Source organism: Endocarpon pusillum (assembly GCF_000464535.1).
Source record: "Endocarpon pusillum Z07020 unplaced genomic scaffold scaffold4522, whole genome shotgun sequence".
In the NCBI taxonomy this organism is placed as follows: domain Eukaryota; kingdom Fungi; phylum Ascomycota; class Eurotiomycetes; order Verrucariales; family Verrucariaceae; genus Endocarpon; species Endocarpon pusillum.
In genome coordinates, this window is record NW_006916440.1 from 7597 (window position 1) to 27565 (window position 19969).

Here is a 19969-nt window from a genome sequence, read left to right on the forward strand (position 1 = left end):
ATGTTCTTAAGTATAAAATTTATATTATTAAGAAATAAATTAAATTTATTATTATTTATAGATTTATTAAATAAGTTTATTAAGAATATTATTATAAAAATATATAAATAATATATCAAAAGCTTTTTATAAAGTATAAAATAATATATTAAAAGCTCTTTATAAAGTATAAAATAATATATTACTTTATTATTAAGTATCTATTAATTCATAATTAAAGAAAACCTAAAGCTATTAATTATATAACTTATATAATTAACTCTTTTTAATTTATTAGCTTTTTTTACTTAAAGATTTTTTATTAGATTTTTTATTTTATTTACTAATTATTATTTATTAAAAAGATAAGGGTACTTCTTCTATTATTTTTTTAATACCTTTTCTAAATTCTTATATTAGTAAAATTAGCCCTTTTTAAGAGCGTATATTTTATAATATTTATGTGATAGATGGAGTATCTCCTCTTCCATGGCGCAGGAAATACACGGGACCAGCCACGCACTCGGATGGCAGCGCCGATGGCGTATCCACAACGGCACGCGGAACTCTTGCCGTCAAGCTACTATGCCGCCGATAGAGGCATCCGTACGGCACGTGGCTCCCCGTACGAGTACCATGGAACCGGAGATTGATACGACCTCTTTGGGAAAGTACAATCTCCTCCAGAGGGAAGCTACCGCTTCTGGCCCTGCAGATACTCCGTCGGATCCTCCGCGCAGGTTAACTAGTAGCACCCCTTGTGTTCGATGGAGGAGTATATAGAGTAGAGCGCTGGCCGCACTGTAGATAGACTCCCCAGCTTAAGTTTTAGCAATCTATGGACTATTGACTTGTTCTAGTTTCGAGCCATTGCAATTTAGAGCAGATTAATATTCTCTGTTACTTAAAGCGTCTGCCTTAAAAGGTATTATTTTACTTCCTTTTGCCTATTATAATATTCATTAATAGTATAGGCTTCTTAGTATTCTTCTTAGGATCTTCTCTAAGTCTATAAAAATTAATATAAAGTTTCTTAGAGTCAGCAAGTTATATTTTATTCTTGTATTTCTTAAGGAACTTAGACTAGTTAGAAAAGGAGTTAGAGTTATTATTTTTGCTCTAAAAAAGAAGAAGAGTTAGGAGAGTTATTAGATCCTAGAAGAAGCGTAGATTATATATTAAATAGTTATATACAGTTTTGTAAGCTATAATAAACTAACAAATATTAGGATACTGTAAGTGTTAGAGACTTAGAAGATTCTAAAGCGCTTAGAGTTACTCTGTAATAAAAGGAGCTATATACGCCTGCTTCAGGGCTTCCTATAAGGCCTTTAGAGTAGAGTATTTATTTATTTAAGTTGGAACAATAAAAGATAACTATTTTATAATCTTAGAAAAGGCTATTTTTTCCTTATCTTGCTACTTATTAAACTCCCTAATTTCTTCCTTATAGTCCTTATAAGTAGTATCTTATTAGTGCTGATTCTATCTAGTAGAATCTAAGTCAAGATTTAACTAATTAAACTGCTCTTAAAAACAAGCAAGCGTTATAAAAGCGTTTGTGCAGCCACAGTTGACAGGAGGATGTGATATAATAGGGCTCCACGCTTTTAGCCTATCCAGGCGTGCTTTCATGACTCTTGACTATAAGAAATAGTCCTCTGTGCCCTTGAGGAGAGGGATATGAGATTTTTTATAAGAAGGAGAGTCGTAGGAGGATTCCATAGTAATCGAATTTGGCTATATAGTACAGCAGAATTTGGAGCTAGGCCGAAAGTGGTAATATAAGGCCTGTGGTGCTCTGATAAGATATAGATCTCTATTACAGCTTTCGCTTAATAGAGTAGAAGTCAGCAGGCCGGGCTCATAACCTGTTAGAGGATGTAGCAAATAGCGTACAGAGATACTAATTAGATAAGCAGTATTAAGAGAGAGAGGGTTCAATTGAATTGATTGAGTTACTCTCTTAACTCCTGAGGAGCAGGATGACCGCTATATATACGCATGGAATAGGCAAGCTATAGAATCACCTAGAAGGAGATCATAAATCAGCGTTGCAATGCTAACTGCAGCATTTGTGAGTGTATGCGTTTCTGAGTAATAGCGCGTGGCGAACAGTTGCGGTGGTCGGAGAACTCCGTCTTCCTCTGACATATGCGGGTCATAGCGGCCTAAAATTCGCTAGCTAGGTCTAACAATTTTCATTTTTGATATTGCGCATGCCTCTACATGCTAATCTGTTCACACAAGAACAGTGTTACAGCCTTCTTCCCTCCACCACACTGGCTTGTCCGAGTCTTCTTACAAGGCGGTCAGTCTACTGTTGTTAGTCAGACCGAAGTCATCAAGAGGATCAGAATGAGTCTGTCACATCACGAAAATTGCTGAGGATCGCAACCATCACGAACCGTGTATGCAATGGCTCACCATGTCCCGCCGAGGGGATCAACGGATCGTAAGAGAGTGCGACCATCGATTTCAGAGAGCGAACAAAGACTACAGGGATATTTTGCTATATGAACTTAGCACATAACGACAATATTTCCCCTGGTTAATCAATGGTAGAGCTGATAGGGGGTCATTGGAGCAGGGCGCCCCCCTGAACAGTCACCGCTAAAGTGCCCGAGGACTGGACAACGCCCGCCTATCCAATGTGTTCTGGACGCACCTCATTTAGCAGCAGGAACTCTCCCAAATATATTACGATATCCCAAACAAATGTTGGCGAAACCTTCTGTGGTTGCACAAGTCGATGCTGCATTGTCTTTCCCTTCATCGCCGAACCATGTGAAGCCAAACTGATCTGAAGCACATAGACATTCTACTTCCTAAGTCAGCCACCGGAAGCAATGCCAAACTGGAGCTCACTACATAATGCAGACTGTATAAGGGTTCACAACCGCGTTCAGGCCATTCGCCTGCTAGATATGCAGGTGACGTGCTACAGTACTTATATGCCCCCCAGCTTAAGCCAAATCGAGTCAGAAAGGAGTTCGACAACCGACCTGAAGGTGTTAAGGAAAATGCCCGCCGTTACCGTGCTTTGGACACTGCCCAATGCGTGGTCGATGTTGGTCACATCAGCTGGATCTGCCATGCAACCCACACGAAATGCGAGAACCACTGGCCATTGTAGCAAGGGGATATATCTATCATGAAGACATAATGATCGCGTTATTGGTCACTATCATTGTTCCTATTGAATAAGTCCAACAGCTGATGATGATGTCTGAGATACTGTACTTAGCAACACATCTATTGGCCTATGTATCATCAGAAGCGAAGTACTCTGAGTTGGAGTCGTCCTGCCAGCCATTAATACACATGCTTGTCTTATCTTCCATGTCCCTCAACCACTTCTCAGACAGTTTACGGTGAGGATGCTGCTCGCTAAGCACCCTCTCCCGAATCCTGACCACTTTTTGCATGATCTGTATAGCGACAGAGGGTTGGTCTAAGTCCCAGAACAGGGCAGCTAAGTTATGTTCTGATGTCAGTCGAGATGGATGGTCTTCCGCCAGCGTCTTTTCTTGGATCATGACCACCTATTCTAGTAATGTCATCACCTTCTCGACTTGTTTATTAACTTGATATGCTCTAGCCAGCTCGTGCTGTGAGGCTAGTCGAGATGGATGGTCTTCTGCTAATATCTGTTCTCTGATCTTGACTATCTGTTCTAATAGTGTCATTGCCTTCTCAACTTGTCCATCATTTTGATATGTCATAGCCAGCGCGTGTTGTGATACTAGTTGAGATGGATGGTCTTCTGTTAATATCTGTTCTTGGATCTTGACTATCTGTTCTAATAGTGTTGTCGCCTTCTCTACTTGTCCATTATCTTGATATGTTGTAGCTAACACGTGTTGTGATATTAGTCGATCTGGATGGTCTTCTGCTAATATCTGTTCTTCAATCTTAACTATCTATTATAATAGTTTCATTGCCTTCTCAACTTGACCATTATCTTTATATGCTATAGCTAGTGCATGCTGTGATTCTAGTTGATCTGGATGGTTTTCTGCCAGCGTCTGCTCTCGAATCGTGACCACCTGCTCCAGGACCGTCACTGCTGCTTTACTTTTTGTGCATTGATTTAAGTAATCACCGTAAAGGCCGTACAGAGGAAGCCATTTCTCAGTCACAGTCAAGTCATCCAGATTCAACCATATGAACAGCTGCCGCATCAGTGTAAACAGCTCTGTGTCGATCTGTAGAAGATTAAGTATCCACCCACACCGAAGAAGGATGCGGACGATCATGAGTTGTAACTCATTGTCGAACATTACGCTCGTCCCCACGGACACTAGCGCCTGGAGGTGAGGCCGCAGTTGTGTTTGTCGCTCCTGCCAGAACGACCGCCTCGCACTCAACCACCCCTCAGTAGTTACGGCGATTACGCATCCTGTCCTCAGCCACGACTGGCGTTGCAGCTTCGGTTCCTGGCGGTCTTTGGCCCAAGCATGTGTCAGCGCATGCATGGAGACGCTCATGGTGTCCCCGGCGCCGTTGACGACCACGAGCGAGTATACTTCGAGGAGACGTACGGCCTCGACCAAGCGAAAAGAGTCCCATGCCCCTCCATCAGCTTCCAGCAGTGGCAGCAACTGCGAAACATGCCACATAACTAGGTGGTCCACCTATTATCCTCCGCAGTAGCTTTACATGGGATGAGCTTCGCACCTTCCCAAACAACTTCGAACAGAGATAGTGGCAGCGGAGTCGAAGCGAGCATGGCGAGCACAGGCAGGAGTTGCAAGGCGTCGCTGGCGGCTTCCTTGTGTGACGACTGGAGGACGTCGGCCGAGGCTTCGAACGTGGCATAGACGTCGCCGTACCGCGATTGTGCCTGTTCAGGCCGAAACGAGAGCAGCCGTTTGCGTTGCCGGTGGAAGACCGAGGGGTAGGCCGCGATGGAGCAGTGACCGCGTGACACGTAGGCGCCCGCCTGGATCAGCGCCAGGGGATGACCTTTCAGCAGAGATGTCGCGACAAAATCCGCATCCTGCTTGCAGGCTTCGTGTTGGGATCGAGGGATTTGGGCCGCTTGCAGAAATAGGTTGCTGGCATCATGCGGGAGAAGTCCATCCAAGGTGATTGATTTCCTCGTGGCATATTGGTGGCACTTACTGTTGCGAGATGTGAGGACGATTACGCCGGTGCAGCCGGTCGGAAAGTATTGTTGGTAGTCGACGTCTCTGGCGTCAGCATTATCAAGAATGAGAAGCCATCGATGTTTGATGTTGGCCAGACTTTGACGCACATCATCGATGCTGGGCGCAGGGAGATTCAGTCGACTGCCAATAGCCCTGAAGCCGCTTTCTGCCAACGCCACCTTATCCACGTCGACCCAGAACACGCCCCAAAATCTAGTGTATGTATTTCAGTGGGAGTAAGCCAAAAAAAACAATATCAGCAGACCTACGATGAGCGCACCCGGTCAGCCACATGCAGGCAGATCTCACTCTTGCCTTGCCCGCCCATCCCAGTGACCACGATCCGACATTGGTCCATGCCCGTATCGTCTTGCAGGGCATTCTGCACCACTTCTGTGATCTCTGTAACAATATCTGCGCGACCGGTAAAGTAAGGATTGGTCACTCGAGTGATCGTCCAGTGCACGTTTCGACTCGTGCTGTTAGAGCCTGGGAAAAAATAACAAAGTCAGTACGAACCCTCTTACACATTACAATGTGCCTGACTTACCCACAACAGAATTCATGTAGGTCAACAGCTCTTTCGCACACCCGGCGGCCACCGCCGCGCTGTAGGCATGCCAGTCATCGTTCTTGTGCGAGTCGGCGTAGTCGGAGATTCCTCGAATCACGACGCACCGAAAGTCATTCATCAAGCCCGCCGCTTCCATCTCAAAACACAGCGCTCCGCCGGCGTCCTGGGCGATCTGGTCCCTCTTTTCAGCGTTCTTTCTACTCGGTTACCTGACGCAATCAAGCCGTAGAAGATCGTCGGCGTGTCCCTTGCCCGAGGCGGCCTCTCCACCACTTGGCTGTGATCACATTTCTGACAGGTGGTTTCACCTGATGCGTGCTTGTTGGTGGGCAGAAAGAGGACATCTTTTGCGGTGGTTAGACGACGGTACTCGTCAAGTCCTGGATATTTCCTAATCATGTCGTCCAAAAATGTCGAAATCTGGTTGGCCTTGGTGCGATGGGCTGACTTCATATCGACCACACAGGTTCGCCAGCTGGTGGGCGGAGGCTCCAGAAACCCTTTGCGCTCGAAGCCCGTGGGGGTCTCCTTGCCCAAATCATACTGCACCACACCCCCATGCCCTCCCGAGGGCATGCTGACCACCACGTCTCCCAGCCGAACGTCGTTCTGCACGCTCGGCACGCCCCCTCCGATCCCCACCAGCAGACGCAGCGTGGCCTAGGGGAATGTCCGTTTCATGTCCGTGGCCACGGTGGCCGCCGCGCCCACTCCTTGTGAGCCTTCCGGGAGGAACCCGATTACCACGTTGTGGCCACTCATGCGACCACAGATGTAGCGGTTTGAGTCTCCCTCTTTGTTCGGCAGCCGAGCGTGTTCTTCGTTCAGCATGTATCTCACCGCACTTACTTCCACCTCCAAGGGACAGATGATGGCCACGCCGTAGTCATCGTGTCCCAGCTTCTTGAGGGCAGGGAGGGCAGGTTGTGCCATAGCATTGGACAGTGCAGACGTAATCGAATGATCGGGTGGGCGTCGTAACCACAGGCGAGGCACCAGAGGTGAAGTCCGATAAAGAGTTCAATATCACAGAATGAACTGAACATCAGGCGAAGTTAACACGCTGGACCGCATGGATGGTTGGGCTAACTCGGATCGAGCTGCGGCAGGAGACGCAGCAAATGGGTGACTCAGCCTACTTGCCCTGATTGGTGGTCAAAATGCCCAACCAGCACATATATCGCTAAAGCAATACATCGGACGGCACCAGAAACAGTTGAGCGCACAGCTGTATGATAGATGGTTTATGCTCCGAATAATACTACAGCTCGTGTGTCGGGATGACAAGAGGAGTGTTGGAGCAGCTATACTGGCCAAACTCGGTAGCATATCATGGTGTTCAATAGTCGTCACGGCCAAGTATATAGCGGCGACTTCGTGCCGTACTTATGAGCGCAGATTCGTACGGAAGCCATATCAAAGCTACTATACTACGTAGATTTGCATCACCACAGCATCGGTACTACTGTCACTGAGTTGCTGTGCGTATGCTTAGTCCATAGAAGTATCCCAGGTTGCCATTAGGTGCCCTCTAGGCTACTTTCAGGTTGCATAGAATATTCTAGATCCTTGTTAACCGAACGAACTTACAAAGCGTTCTGAATAGGACCTTTGTATTCTGGGGAACCGGATTCCTCTGTGTGTGGAAACTGATTCGGCTCCATCTGCTGCTATGTTTCATGTCTGGGGGCTGAAACAGGCTCTGCAGCCGCATTCTGGCGCAGACGTACGTAGTAGTATGGGGGAAGGCATAGATATTGTTAGGCTGGCGCTAGTAACGATTAGTTCTTGTTGCTTCGCTACAGTGCTGCGGTTCGTTATTGTAAAGCTTGACTTATGTATATTTTATGATATCCCCATGATAGATTGGATACTTCAGGGTGAAAAGGTCAGCCTAACCCCCGTGGCGGTGAGCCCGGGTTGAGCCAGAGCGGCCCGGATGCCCGAGGCCTCACTCTAACTAGGCCCAGTCCAGAGGTGAGGTCGATGCAGACTTCACTTCTCTTGGCGACTCGTTCCAATCACGCACAGATATCATGAGGAAGCAATGGTTGTCAATTTGGGGGCTTCTCACACAAGGAAGCAATAGTACGAGAAGACCCAGTCTGTCATATGATACTGAATGGTACCTTGCTGCAATGCAACCAGGTTATTCCCTCAATCACTCAGGCTCCAGTAATTTTCCTCTCGTCTGCCCGCATCAACTTGACAGGACAAGTTCTATAGTAAAAGCGAACTCATCCGCAATCGCAAACGGAACATGGTATGGAAGGCTTTCAAAATGGTACAGATTATGCAAGGCGGCTTCAGGCTGCTAAAGCTACCATCAGGTCTTTTCCCTTCCCGATCTTGGTCGCTTGCTGTCGTTGAGATCACCTCTCATCGTTTCTCTCATTGCCAACCAGGACTAGTTTCCAGTCTATTAAATGCAGAATGCTGAGTTCAGCCAACTATCCACCGACAAATAGCTCGCCACGACGATAGGAGAATCGGTAACTAGTGTAGCTAGGCCGGGTGTGGTGGAGGTGATATTTGACTCCTTACACCTTCCTAACCTTGTTCCCTTATTCCGAGTATCACGCTATGGTCACCATCCCCTTCTTAATACTTTATAGTGTAATACCTACGCAACACCCAACTTCCGAGAGCCTCGCCAACTTTTCGAATGTGCTGGGTACGTAAGGGATACCAGGATTGCGGAAGGTCGTGAAGAGCGTTCGCTGCTGAGTGCTCAGCGGAACTCACTGTGGTGATACTGTCTGAGCGAGACTTAAGCCTTCCGCATCACATGGTGCATTGGATAGCGGCGTAGAAATTGTCTTCAAGGGGGGACGAGGCGTACCAGGATGTTCAGACGTACCAGGATGTTCAGGCGTATCAGGATGCTCAGGTGGATTCAATCGAGGAGATTCGGCAATACGTGAGTCGTGGTCAGGCGGTTCGTCTACCTCAGCCTCCTTGAGGTTCTCAGAATCAATGCGTAGTCCCGAGTGAGTCACCTCACTTCGTGACAAAGGTTCTGCCAGCGGTTCACTCAAAAACCAGCGAACAAAGATGTCCAACCAGTCTTGAGTGAGCTCGCGAAAGTCGAAAAACTCGCTGTAGCGTACCTGCAATCGCCCAGATTCTGGAGGCATGTGCGCTTGAACAATACAGCCTCTGCTGCCATACAATGACAACATCAGGACCTGCAGAATATTAGTTTCAGGCAAACCTTCTCAAGGGAAATGCGAAGCACAAACGGGAAAAACCTCATGTTCAGAATACTTCTTGCACCACATCCTGGCAATCATTAATCCCGTCAATATCATAAGCTCACTTCGTATAGGTCCAGTCACATCCATGATTTCGTGACAAGCCATGCAAGATCGGTGTGGAAGGCTGTTTGTTGTTCCGAAGAGCTCTAAGAGCTGCCAATCGCTCTGTCTGGTGGGGTCGTTTCCACAAGGATATCTGCCACTGTCCAGCTCGCTAAGTCGGCATTCTAAGCCAGGCGATAACCTTCGTAGTGCGAGTTTTATTAGTTTTGCAGAAGCTTGTTTGCATCAGCATGACTTACCCGTTGGGCTCCCACTGCGTTGATTCGTACGCTGCTCAGACATCATCATCTCTCGAACGACAAAGTTGATCATTGATAGCAGTTTGGACCATGTAGGCATCGGCGTTAGAAGGGTAACGGTCGTCTTCCCAGAATGGAATCTGATACATATCTGGCCGTTTGTCGAGGGAAGACAAACGTTCCTGAGACATTGGACGAAAATATGGACCGCCTTGTAATGTTTCCTGGGCGATATTGAACTGCGAGATATCGACCCCAATGTCGTACAAGTATGCGATGCTGAAATAGGGATTCATACTACCCCGAACGGAAAGGAAAAGGTCTTGGAGCTTGCCGCGCAGGATTTCGCGCCTACTCATTGTATGCTTCGACATCATGGAAGTAAAAGAGCTCGAGATAAAGTAATGCTGAGCACTATGGATGGTGCAAATAGACTCTGTTCTCGTTGTTGATTGCTGATGAATTAGAAGCGGATTACGCTAACCGTTCATTAACAACCAATTAGAGAGAGAACACATTGCAGAAAACAATGCAGATGAAGACGTGGATACAGTTGAAGTGACTCCGAGACCAGTCCAAAGAGAGCTTAGACCAAGAAGAATGTTTCTTATTAACCATCAACACCCATGTCCAATACTTTCCATATCCTATTGCCGGTCCACCTTGGTAATAAAATCGAGATCCACGCATGTTCTTCCGCAATCGACCATAGGACATGGAAACCAGGGCTTCCCGTTCGCTCAGCCGTACTTAAGTTATGTGCCGGCCGGTTAGTAGTTGGGTGGGTGACCACCAGCGAATACCGGCTGTTGATTGTTTTTGTCTCTTTTGTTAGCTGCGTTTCCACTAATTTGTTCTTGGAGCGCCAATTGGATGAGAACGTGAATAACCATCGACTTGTTGTCTCAGGGCATCTAGGAAAGCTAGACTGCTTCTGTTTTTAGAGCTCGGCATATTAAAGAGAGCTAGCGCACAGAAAGCATCACTGGGTTTTTCGGGCCTGGGTTACATGCGGTGACTCGGTGCCATCCTCCCAGAATTCGATCTCTTCTTCTCCTTCGTTCCCCACCAACTGTCCATTCCTGATTCCCAGCTTTCCCTTTTTCAACTTCTCACCATGCCTCTGCATAATATCCACCAGATCTCCCCCTTGGTCAGTAAAAATCCTTAGATGATCTGAGACCACATGTCTGTTCTTGCACGATGGGCATGTGATGAGGGTCGTGCCTTTGTGGAAACCTTGCTTTGTAACACGATGAGGACCGGAACGAGATGAGCAAGGTTTGCAGGTGAAATAAATTTCGTAGGCTGGATGGTCGGCAGTTGGGGAAGATGAGGCTGGTCCTCTTGAAGATGGTGAAGCGAACGAAGAAGGAGCGGTAAGAGTAGTGTTAGAGCGCATAATAGGTGCAGATGCCCATGGTCGTTGTCGAGGCAGATGGCGGGAAGGGAGCATTGGAGCTTTCGAGGAGCAGCGAGGTGAATGCAAGGCGCGACATGTCGTTGATCGTGGGATATTCATTCGGGGAGTCGAGAAATAGGCTGCTCTCTCAAGCCATGACGATCTGGTGTAGGCGCGCATTATGATGATTTCCGGGTTGGCTACGAGATTGTCGCGGACAGAGTTTGGAGAAGGCGATCATAAAGATGATGGTGTACTCCGTAGGCGCAAAACTACGTAGTAAGGTTTTTGGAGATGCTTGGCATGTTTGCCTTTTGGAGATCCCCACGATCACGGTGGTATGGATCGACTAGAGGTTCAAGATTGCCTGCTTTGAAGACCGTCTGGCAGGCTTAGATGAATGCCATCTCTACGCATACCTCGAACACTCACCCCCAAATCTCGGCCCTGTTCCGTTTGTGTCTGACCGTGCTCGTCTACGAGTTCACCCTGAAGGAGAACGTCGGGCTTCCACCGGCCCACGATAGCCAAACTCGTCGCAGCTTACTACACCCGTTTGTTGCCGCGTTGCAGTCTCGAGGTGGTGCTATACGGGGTAAACACGCGTCGAAGGCGATACAGTGTCAGATATGTCAACGTTGTCATCCAGAGGAAGAGGGAAGATCAGAGCCCCGCGAAGGGTAGGTGACCTCAACCTCACTTACATCTGCAGCTAGCCTCCTTGTTGGTTGCAATTTGGCTTTCATGATCTCTCCCTGTTTTGGAAGTGTGCCCCGACCACGTTATCTTCTTTGTACCCTTACTACGCATATTTCTCACAACAACTCTTATTTCACGTTCAAAGTGTTTTATAAAGCTGATAATGGCGCCATGGCAGGGTCTCACGAACAATGATACGGTTGACTTCGATGTCACTTGGGGCATCCTCGAGGGTGCGCTCAGAGAAATACACGCCAAGAATGCCTCCAAGCTGTCTTTCGAAGAACTCTACCGGAATGCCTACAAGCTGGTTCTGAAGAAGAAAGGTGAAGAACTCTATAACCGGGTTAGTGGGCTCGAACAAGAGCTACTGAGAGAGAATGTGCGGAGCAGGGTAGTGCAAATGGTCACTTCACCTCTTATCCTCGGAGCAAGTGGTGAGCAAGTTGGGGGTCAGGCACATCAGCGGCGAGCAGATGGAGAGAGATTCTTAGGAGTTCTCAAGAATGCTTACAAAGATCATGATATCTGCATGAAGATGATCACCGATGTTTTAATGTATATGGTGAGCTGCAATACATTACCCATCAATCTGCTGATAAGGATTTTCGTGCTTACAATACATTGATCAGGAGCGCACATACTGCCAGGATCAGCGCCATCCATCAATATATGCCATGGCGATGGCTCTTTTCCGAACGCAGGTGCTTCGTTCTCCAGCTACCGACCAGTCTGATATAAATGTGATGGCAATCCTGGAGAGTGCGATTCTTGACATGATTGCTATGGAACGAAAAAACGAGATTATAGATAGACCGCTGATCCGAGCTTGCATTTGCATGCTAGAAGAGCTTTACGAGACCTTTCAAGAAGAAGAGAGCTCGAAGCTTTACTTGACCTCGTTCGAGCCAAAGTTTCTCGAGTCAAGCAGGATATTCTATCACCGCGAAGGCCAAGATTTGGTTGCGAATGCTGATGCGGGAACATTTTGCCGTCATGCCCGTAAACGATTGCGAGAAGAGGATGAGCGATGCCAACAAACACTGTCAACATTGACGGACCAAAAGATTAAAAGTGTCGTTGACAAGGAGTTGATTGGAGCACATATCCGCGATGTGATCAACATGGAAGGGACGGGCGTGAAACACATGCTCGACAACGACAGATTGGAAGACCTCTCAAATGTCTTTGATTTGAATTCAAGGGTGGATCCGAAAAAGGCAGCTCTGAAAGACGCTGTGCAGAAGAGAATTGTTTCCCTTGGTTCGGAGATCAACAACATGAGTTCTGGGGCTGTGGTTCCGCCGCCAAACAATGCTTCTGAACAAGCAAAGAAGGAGGAAGGAGAAAAGGATAAAAATGTCAATCAACAGACAGCTTCCGCTATCAAATGGGTAGACGATGTTCTCACACTAAAGACCAAATATGACCGGATATGGGAAGAAGCATTCAAGAAAGATTCAAACATGGAAAAAGCTCTTGAGTACAGTTTCCAGGAATTCATCAACGCCAACCAACGCAGCTCGGAACACCTATCACTCTATCTCGATGAATATCTGAAGAAGGGCGCGAAGGGCAAGACAGACCTGGAGGTTGATGCAAACCTCGACAAGGGCATCCTGCTGTTGCAATACATTCAGGACAAGGACCACTTCGAAAACTACTACAAAAAGCACTTGTCCAAGCGGCTGTTGCAGAGGAAATCTGCCAGCATGGATATCGAACGGCAGATGATCTCGAAAATGAAAATGAAGGTTGGCAACACGTTCACGCAACGACTCGAGTCCATGTTTAAAGACATGGCGTTATCTGAAGATCTCACTAAACAATACAAAACACATGTGGCTGAACTAGGCGACCCCGACACGACTCGGATCGATCTTGAAGCCAGCATTCTTACGACAACCATGTGGCCTGTTGATAGCATGGTGAGACGTAACGAGGACGGGTCGACCAAGACCGCATGTATCTATCCGCCGGTCGTGGAAAACGCTCGGAAGAGATTCGAGCATTTCTATCTAAAGAAGCATAGCGGTCGAACGCTATCCTGGCAGCCACAACTTGGAAGTGCCGACATTCGCGCAACTTTCACAAAACCGGATGGCAAGACCAAACGGCATGAACTGAATGTGTCGACATATGCAATGGTCATTTTGCTCCTATTCAATGACTTGCCGGCTGATCAATGTCTGAGCTATGAGGAAATCCAGGCACGAACCTCAATCCCTGAGAATGAGCTTTGCCGAAATTTACAGTCACTGGCAGTGGTACCAAAGACAAGAATATTGAAGAAAGATCCCATGAGCAAAGAAATCAAACCTGGAGATAAGTTCTACTTCAACGAGAGCTTTACGAGTCCATACATGAAAGTCAAGGTTGGCGTGGTCAGCAATGCGGGCAGCAAAGCAGAGAACAGCGATGAGAGGAGGGCGACGAAGAGAAAAGCTGATGAAGAGAGGGGTACCACGATCGAGGCGGCGATCGTCAGAATAATGAAGTGGGTAGCTTGCTATTTCGATATCTACCGCGATACTGACCTAACCCTAGGCAACGCAAACACCTTCCCCACCAACAGCTCATCGCGGAAGTGATCCAGCAGTTGGCCAACCGCTTCCAGCCCGACGTTAACATGATCAAGCAGAGGATAGAAAGCTTGATGGAACGGGAATACCTGGAAAGGGGCCCAGATCCGAGTAAACCTTCTTACACGTATCTTGCTTAGATGAGCTCATGACGTCTTTTTCGTTGGCATGGTAAAGCGCTTTCAAGAGTTATGCAGGTTTTGTGGGTCTTGAGGTAAGGTGCATTTAGCGAAGTCAATGGTTTGTGGGCATGATGGGAACGTGGGACTCAGGGCATGCGATGTGTTGCCGAATCGGAGTCTACCACAGAAAAGGTCGACCTTCGTGGAAAGGCGAATTCTCCAAGGCGAGATAGATCCAGCAGGCTTGGGAAGCTCAACGGTCAAAGGAGACACAACTCGAGTAGACATCTCAATCAACGAGCATACAACGCTCATTCTTTCCTGACTCGGGACCAATTCCTGCATTTATGCAAACACATTGAGCAGTCCGATCACTTCCATTCTACCCAAATCCCAAACATCTCATACAGCGTCGACCCATCAATCCCAGTTTTCCGTCGACCTCCCCGCCTCGACCTCCTCCCTCCAAATCGTCTTCTCCTCCTCCGCCCGCCCAGGACCCATATACCAACTCCCATACAGACCACTCGCCCACTCCTTACCCACACCATTCCTGTCCTTCGCCTTCTTCGAATACCACTTCCCATAGATCAACAGGTAATACAGGCGGAAACTGAGGAGTGCGAATTTATCCCTCTCCAGATCCTCGGGGTAAGTCGCGCCGAGGTTAACCGCGGCGGCAATGCCGGAGATGACGGCGACCTCGTGGGCGTTGACGAGGGTCCAGGCGGCGGCGAAACGGGTGTGGTTGCGGCCCTGGAGCAGCCAGAGCCAGGGGACGACGAAGATGTAGTGGGTGAAGGAGTGGCAGAGCTGGTGCCACCAGTCCTCGCGGATGATCTTGGCCTTGTCGATCTCGTCGATGGACCAAAGGTGCGAGTCGCGCGCCTTGTTGAGGAAGATGGTCTGGAAGACGTGGTTCTCGAAGGGGACCTTGTGCGGGAATTGGGACTGGTAGTTGGAGCAGTCGAAGCACATCTCGAGCTTGGACGGGTCGGTCGGGTACTCTTTGATGTAGTACATCGGTTTGTAGTTCGTCTGGCCGTAGGTGTTGCGCGTGGATTGGTCGACCATGGAGAGGCTGGTCACGGCGCGCTCCGGGCTGTAGAAGTTTTCGTAGTGTTTCCTCATGTAGGCCGTGTCGGTGTGGGTGATGGTGATGTCGTCGGAGAATTTGGCGGAGCCGAGGACTTTGCGCTCGCGGAAGGTGGAGCTGCGGGAGAGGAGCCGGTTCGCTGTGTCGGCTCTGGATGGGGTGGTTAGTGCGGGAGGGATTGAGCCGTTGGGGGAGGAGAGAGGAAGAGGGAAGGAAGTGCACTTACAGCACGCAGAGAATGAGCTCGTCGTATTCTTCCTCCCATTCTTCGCCAGGGAGATTTGCAGGGTTATGGTTGTCGGGGGAGTCGATGTCTCCACTGACGGGGTTATGGTTACTCTCAACTGGGGTTCTCTTGATGAAAGAGACGACAACGCCATCTTTGTCGCGCTTGACTACTGAAGTCATCTCGGTGGATAGTCTGACGTGGACTCCATTCTTCACCAAACTCTTCCGCCATGTCTCGTAGAAGTCACTGAAATTGGGAAACACGACCATGGGTGGTAAATTGCTGGCCACAGACTGCTTGTCCGCCGGATACCACATGCCGTACGTCGGACTCGTGCATAACCTCTCCAACATGATACTGGGTGTTTCTGGGGTAGCATTTCCAGTGCCGAGAAACAGAGCAGTCATGGGCAGAGCAATGAAGTTGATGAAATCGTCCGAGAAGAAGAACAGCTTCAACATAAGCTTCAACGGCATGAGCGCAAAGAAGATCTCGAACCAGCGAGCAATCTTCAGAACGGTAGCGAATCGCCTGATCTCCTTCTGGTGCTTGGCCAACAATTCGGTAGGAAAGACATTGTTCCAGAACATCTCGTCTTTACCAAATGAGACCTGGAGCTTGACTGGATCGGCATGATAGCCTTGACGGGCAAACATGGTCATGGTGTGGTGGAAGATGTTGCTGCCACCTTGCACGCCTTGGTTGAACCAGGAGGCGCCATGCTTATTCTTGTCGATGGGCACCGCGAAGGCCTGGCCGCCGCAGTAATTTACCGAGTCAACCAGCGTGACTTGGAACTTCTCTGGATGCTGAGCCAGATGGTGTGCAGCAGACATTCCTTGGGAGCGTCAGGGGTGGTCGACAGAACTAGTAGGGATCAATGTAGGTATTACCTGCTGCCCCTGCTCCCACCACCAACACTCTCTTTCTCCCATTGCTCTTCTTGGCCGACATTTTGGCAAACAGTTGGGAATACTCCGTACAGGACGGTGCAATGCGTCAATGCATGTTCATATGTGCCATGAGACGGGATAATATCATCAAGCAGTACTTCTCTCGGTGGTTGGCACCATGACGCTGACAAAGGAATGTTGACGTCATTCATCCAAAAAAATCCAAACAACTTACCTCTTTCGGCCTCTTTCGGTTCCCCCGATTGGATGTGCTCGTCTAGTACTCATCAATGAGTGAAACTATCATGCACACGCGCGATACTATCAACATGGCTATCATGACGCGTTCTACAGGAAACAGCCACGGTCTCTTTTGGGAAAGCGGTCCTCTTGCTCATCTAAATCTCGAGATTCCTTCTGATAAACCGACACCCAAGTGCCAGCAGAAGAAGTTATGTAACCAGGGGCAACCACCACCGACCTTCAACAGCAGAGTCGGTTTGGACATGGTCACCTCACAGAAAAATGGAGATATTTTCAAGCTTAATCAGTCAGCAAAAGTGAATTTACAAAAAGAAAAGCCCAGGCATCAGTTGCATATTGATGCGAAAAGGGGAACTGTGGAGCAGGAGGAAGAAAATGGCTCTGTTCGTTCAAGAAAGCTGCGCAGGGCGCAAAAATAAGTACAAATTTGCTGTACGGCACAGCGAAATTGGCCGCGAAATTGCAGCAGAAATTGACCAATCAAAAGCAAGAAAAACGCAGGGATAGCGCGTATGAAATGCGGTTAACAGGAACTTTTTATTTCTACAAAAATAATGTCTTCAGAGCGTACAATCTGACTATATCCGTATCTTGTTTGCCTCAGTGACAGACTTAATCAGGTTCCTATCTGTCTGCGAATGTTCCAACGTCGGCTATCCTCAGCGAGGAAACCCAAATGCTCACTAACTCAGGCCCCTGTTGCGCTCCCTTCGTGTGAAAGAGTGTTCCGAGGACGACTCTCAAATCAGTTCAGCTTCTCCTGGAACAAGGGTTCCATTTTCGACGGCTCCTCCATGGGCTCGTGCAGTGACCCCATATGCGGGTAAATACTGTCAAATCAGTCTCTACATGCTCTTGGGATACCTGGAAAGCACCTACCTGATCCAAGAAAGGTAGAACCTCCGCTGTGCCTGGAGTATTCCTCCAGTCTCTCATGAGATCCATGGCTATTGCGAACATTCCCATCTGAAGGTGTCTTAGCAACCAGTCAAGTTCCATGATGCTTGACTCACCAAATGTACTCCAGCTTGCTCCATGCGTCTGTTCGCATCCTCCGCCAGTATCGGCGTGAATGTTCCGCTTGCGTCAGTATTGGCCCAGACAGAATAGCCAGCTTCTCTAAGTGATAGCGCGAGGAATGCGGTACCTAGTGGCGTGTGAGTGAGATATGTAAGAGAGCTATTGAAGCGAAAGTGCAACGTACAAACTTCGGTCACAATGCCAGCGAGGACCACCTGCTGTTTGCCCGTTGCTTCGACTGCTGCTCTGAATTCCGGATTGTCCCAGGCGTTTACCTCACCATTCCTTCGGATATATGGCGCCCGAGGATGCATCTCAATGATTTCCCTGGGCAAGGGGCCATTTGGGCCTGCCAATTCGTATTTAGGAACAGTTTGCTTAAGGTAATAAAGAAGCTTTACCTGTCTCAGCAGATGTCGTCAAAATGGTCGGCAAACTGAACAAATTCCCCAATGCAGCGTGGGCAAGGACATTGTTCCTGAACTCGGTTGGGGTGAAGTCTCTGACCAGCTGGGTCAAGCCAACCTGGTGGTCGACTACAAGAAGCACTGGAGAAGGTGAGATCTGCACACTGGAGAACCGCTCACGGTGACATACCCGTGTTGTTCTTCTCGAGTCTCTCGAAGGTATATGCTACAAATTCTTGGTGTCAGCTCTTTCCCCTGCTTCAAGTTCAATCAGGATCATGCTTACTCACCATTGACTGCGGCAGCAGCAATAAGCCCAATGCTGAGGACGTTGTAGAGTTTCATGTTCTCAACTGTTTACGACACTGAAACGGCACGAAAGGTTTTTGGCAGGTTCAAGAGGCTTAGCAGATGGAAGACAACCGATGTTCGTTTCTTCATGGAAGGACAAACTCCAGGAATTTATATTCAGCAGCAGAGCAAGTCTCCTCATCCATTTCTTGCCCCTTGGTTCCACTCCCACCCCTGGCCGCACGGGAACGTGGGAAGCGAGAGCACTCGTAAGGGATTCATAATGGCTACGTTTGGCTTAGAGGTGCAGTTTCGATGTCTTCATCAGCAATTGGTAAGTGCAGCGTTTGATGCTGCGGGATGTCCGGATAACCAGGCTAGGAGATAATGATTCGGACCGAGGTTCTAAGCTGGCGTTTTCTTGAGGTTACATCCCGTCGATCCATTTTATTGGTTACAATGAGGCCAGGCCCTTGGATGTAAAAAACTGAGCATATCCCGCTTCAATGATTCAGCGTCTTCTAATCCATTAGAGCTGTTTTGCACCGCTGTTTTGTGGGGCATCTGCAACGTTGTAGTCCTCGTACGGAGTAGCTTCAAGATAGCGGATACATGCCGTTGTCGGTGGCTTTTCGTAGTTTTCAGCCATCTCAAAAGCAGTATAGACTGCGTACGATGAAATTTAATCATGCATGCGTGCCTATACTACTAACGATACGTGGCATAAGTATCCCTAGTACGGCGCTAGTATCTGCCACTTCGAACACGATGGATACAGATAGCTCTGTTGATCTTGTACGGCCATTTCCTGTTAATGCTAGGGATCAAACAAGCAAACTAATCCCAATTGGGCGATGTCTGGGCACCTTATCCTCACTATGGCAAGGCGCTGATACGTGCCGTTGTAACTTTACAAGGTCTTTCTAGCGCTGTGTTAGGGATACTTATGCCTTTCCTGTAGTATAGTTCTATGCATCATTCATGAGTGCGCATACGCTTGTAGCTTGGCAGATACCGCTGAATTTAGCTTAGCGTATATAAAGATCGTTAATGAAGTATTGCTACATCTATTTATCCTCCTTGAAGTTCTCTCTCAAATTGATAATTATACTAGCTACCAAAGACAACAGAAGCAGAGGAGCAGTCGTTAAGAACAAGATAGTTGCTCTAAAGGCTGTACGGAGTCGTGCACCAAAAGTAGTGCAAATACTGTACACTAAGGATATATGTGCCAAGAGGTGTACTCTTGACAATCAGGTCATGACTCCTCCTCCATAAGCATGATAAACTTTGGACCTGCTGACGCTTGAGCAGTAAGGCTTTAGATGGCCCTTAGCCTCTAATTAGCTTTTTGATTTAGTAGGGCTAATGTGCCCTAGAATGATGGTTGCTTAAGGGACAGAGTAGTGGTATTTCCTATGGCGTTTAGGCTCGCTATCCCTTCGTCTCCTGCAAAATGGCCCTTTTAGCGTCAATTAGTGGCAATGCTAGCAGGGGGCCTCTTGTGTATCAAATTGCTCCAATTCTGTAAAATACTAGTTAGTAGAAATAGTGCTTATGAAATGCTCGGGGCGCGCGCGCAGCGCAGCGAATTTCGCGAATTCTACTCCTTCGTATGATATCGCTGCCAGCAGGGTCCTTTGACGCATAACGGTACGTTTCATTGTTTACAGCCTCTATAGCCCTTGGATTCGCGTAA

General features: G+C 48.0%; 6 protein-coding genes across 6 annotated transcripts; 1 reads left to right on the top strand and 5 right to left on the bottom strand.

Moving 5' to 3' along the window:
* Positions 1-3905: 3905 nt before the first annotated feature.
* On the bottom strand, positions 3906-6639 carry EPUS_05186 (uncharacterized protein; the record flags this gene model as incomplete). Its single annotated transcript, XM_007805743.1, has 6 exons — positions 3906-4603; positions 4660-5345; positions 5402-5621; positions 5683-5878; positions 5908-6366; positions 6418-6639. The coding sequence occupies 6 exons, from the start codon at positions 6637-6639 to the stop codon at positions 3906-3908; spliced, it is 2481 nt and encodes an 826-aa protein (XP_007803934.1).
* Positions 6640-8447: 1808 nt separating this feature from the next.
* EPUS_05187 (uncharacterized protein) lies at positions 8448-9050 on the bottom strand (the record flags this gene model as incomplete). The annotated part of the gene is made up of 2 exons (XM_007805744.1): positions 8448-8894; positions 8949-9050. 2 exons carry the CDS (start codon positions 9048-9050, stop codon positions 8448-8450), a joined length of 549 nt encoding a protein of 182 aa, XP_007803935.1.
* A 250-nt stretch (positions 9051-9300) lies between these two features.
* On the bottom strand, positions 9301-9639 carry EPUS_05188 (uncharacterized protein; the record flags this gene model as incomplete). The annotated part of the gene is made up of 1 exon (XM_007805745.1): positions 9301-9639. One exon carries the CDS (start codon positions 9637-9639, stop codon positions 9301-9303), a length of 339 nt encoding a protein of 112 aa, XP_007803936.1.
* A 1890-nt stretch (positions 9640-11529) lies between these two features.
* Positions 11530-14088, top strand: EPUS_05189 (uncharacterized protein; the record flags this gene model as incomplete). The annotated part of the gene is made up of 3 exons (XM_007805746.1): positions 11530-11931; positions 11999-13863; positions 13914-14088. The coding sequence occupies 3 exons, from the start codon at positions 11530-11532 to the stop codon at positions 14086-14088; spliced, it is 2442 nt and encodes an 813-aa protein (XP_007803937.1).
* Positions 14089-14490: 402 nt separating this feature from the next.
* On the bottom strand, positions 14491-16231 carry EPUS_05190 (uncharacterized protein; the record flags this gene model as incomplete). The annotated part of the gene is made up of 2 exons (XM_007805747.1): positions 14491-15316; positions 15393-16231. The coding sequence occupies 2 exons, from the start codon at positions 16229-16231 to the stop codon at positions 14491-14493; spliced, it is 1665 nt and encodes a 554-aa protein (XP_007803938.1).
* A 1061-nt stretch (positions 16232-17292) lies between these two features.
* On the bottom strand, positions 17293-18324 carry EPUS_05191 (uncharacterized protein; the record flags this gene model as incomplete). Its single annotated transcript, XM_007805748.1, has 7 exons — positions 17293-17382; positions 17432-17518; positions 17566-17699; positions 17757-17921; positions 17974-18120; positions 18170-18205; positions 18270-18324. 7 exons carry the CDS (start codon positions 18322-18324, stop codon positions 17293-17295), a joined length of 714 nt encoding a protein of 237 aa, XP_007803939.1.
* Positions 18325-19969: the final 1645 nt, after the last annotated feature.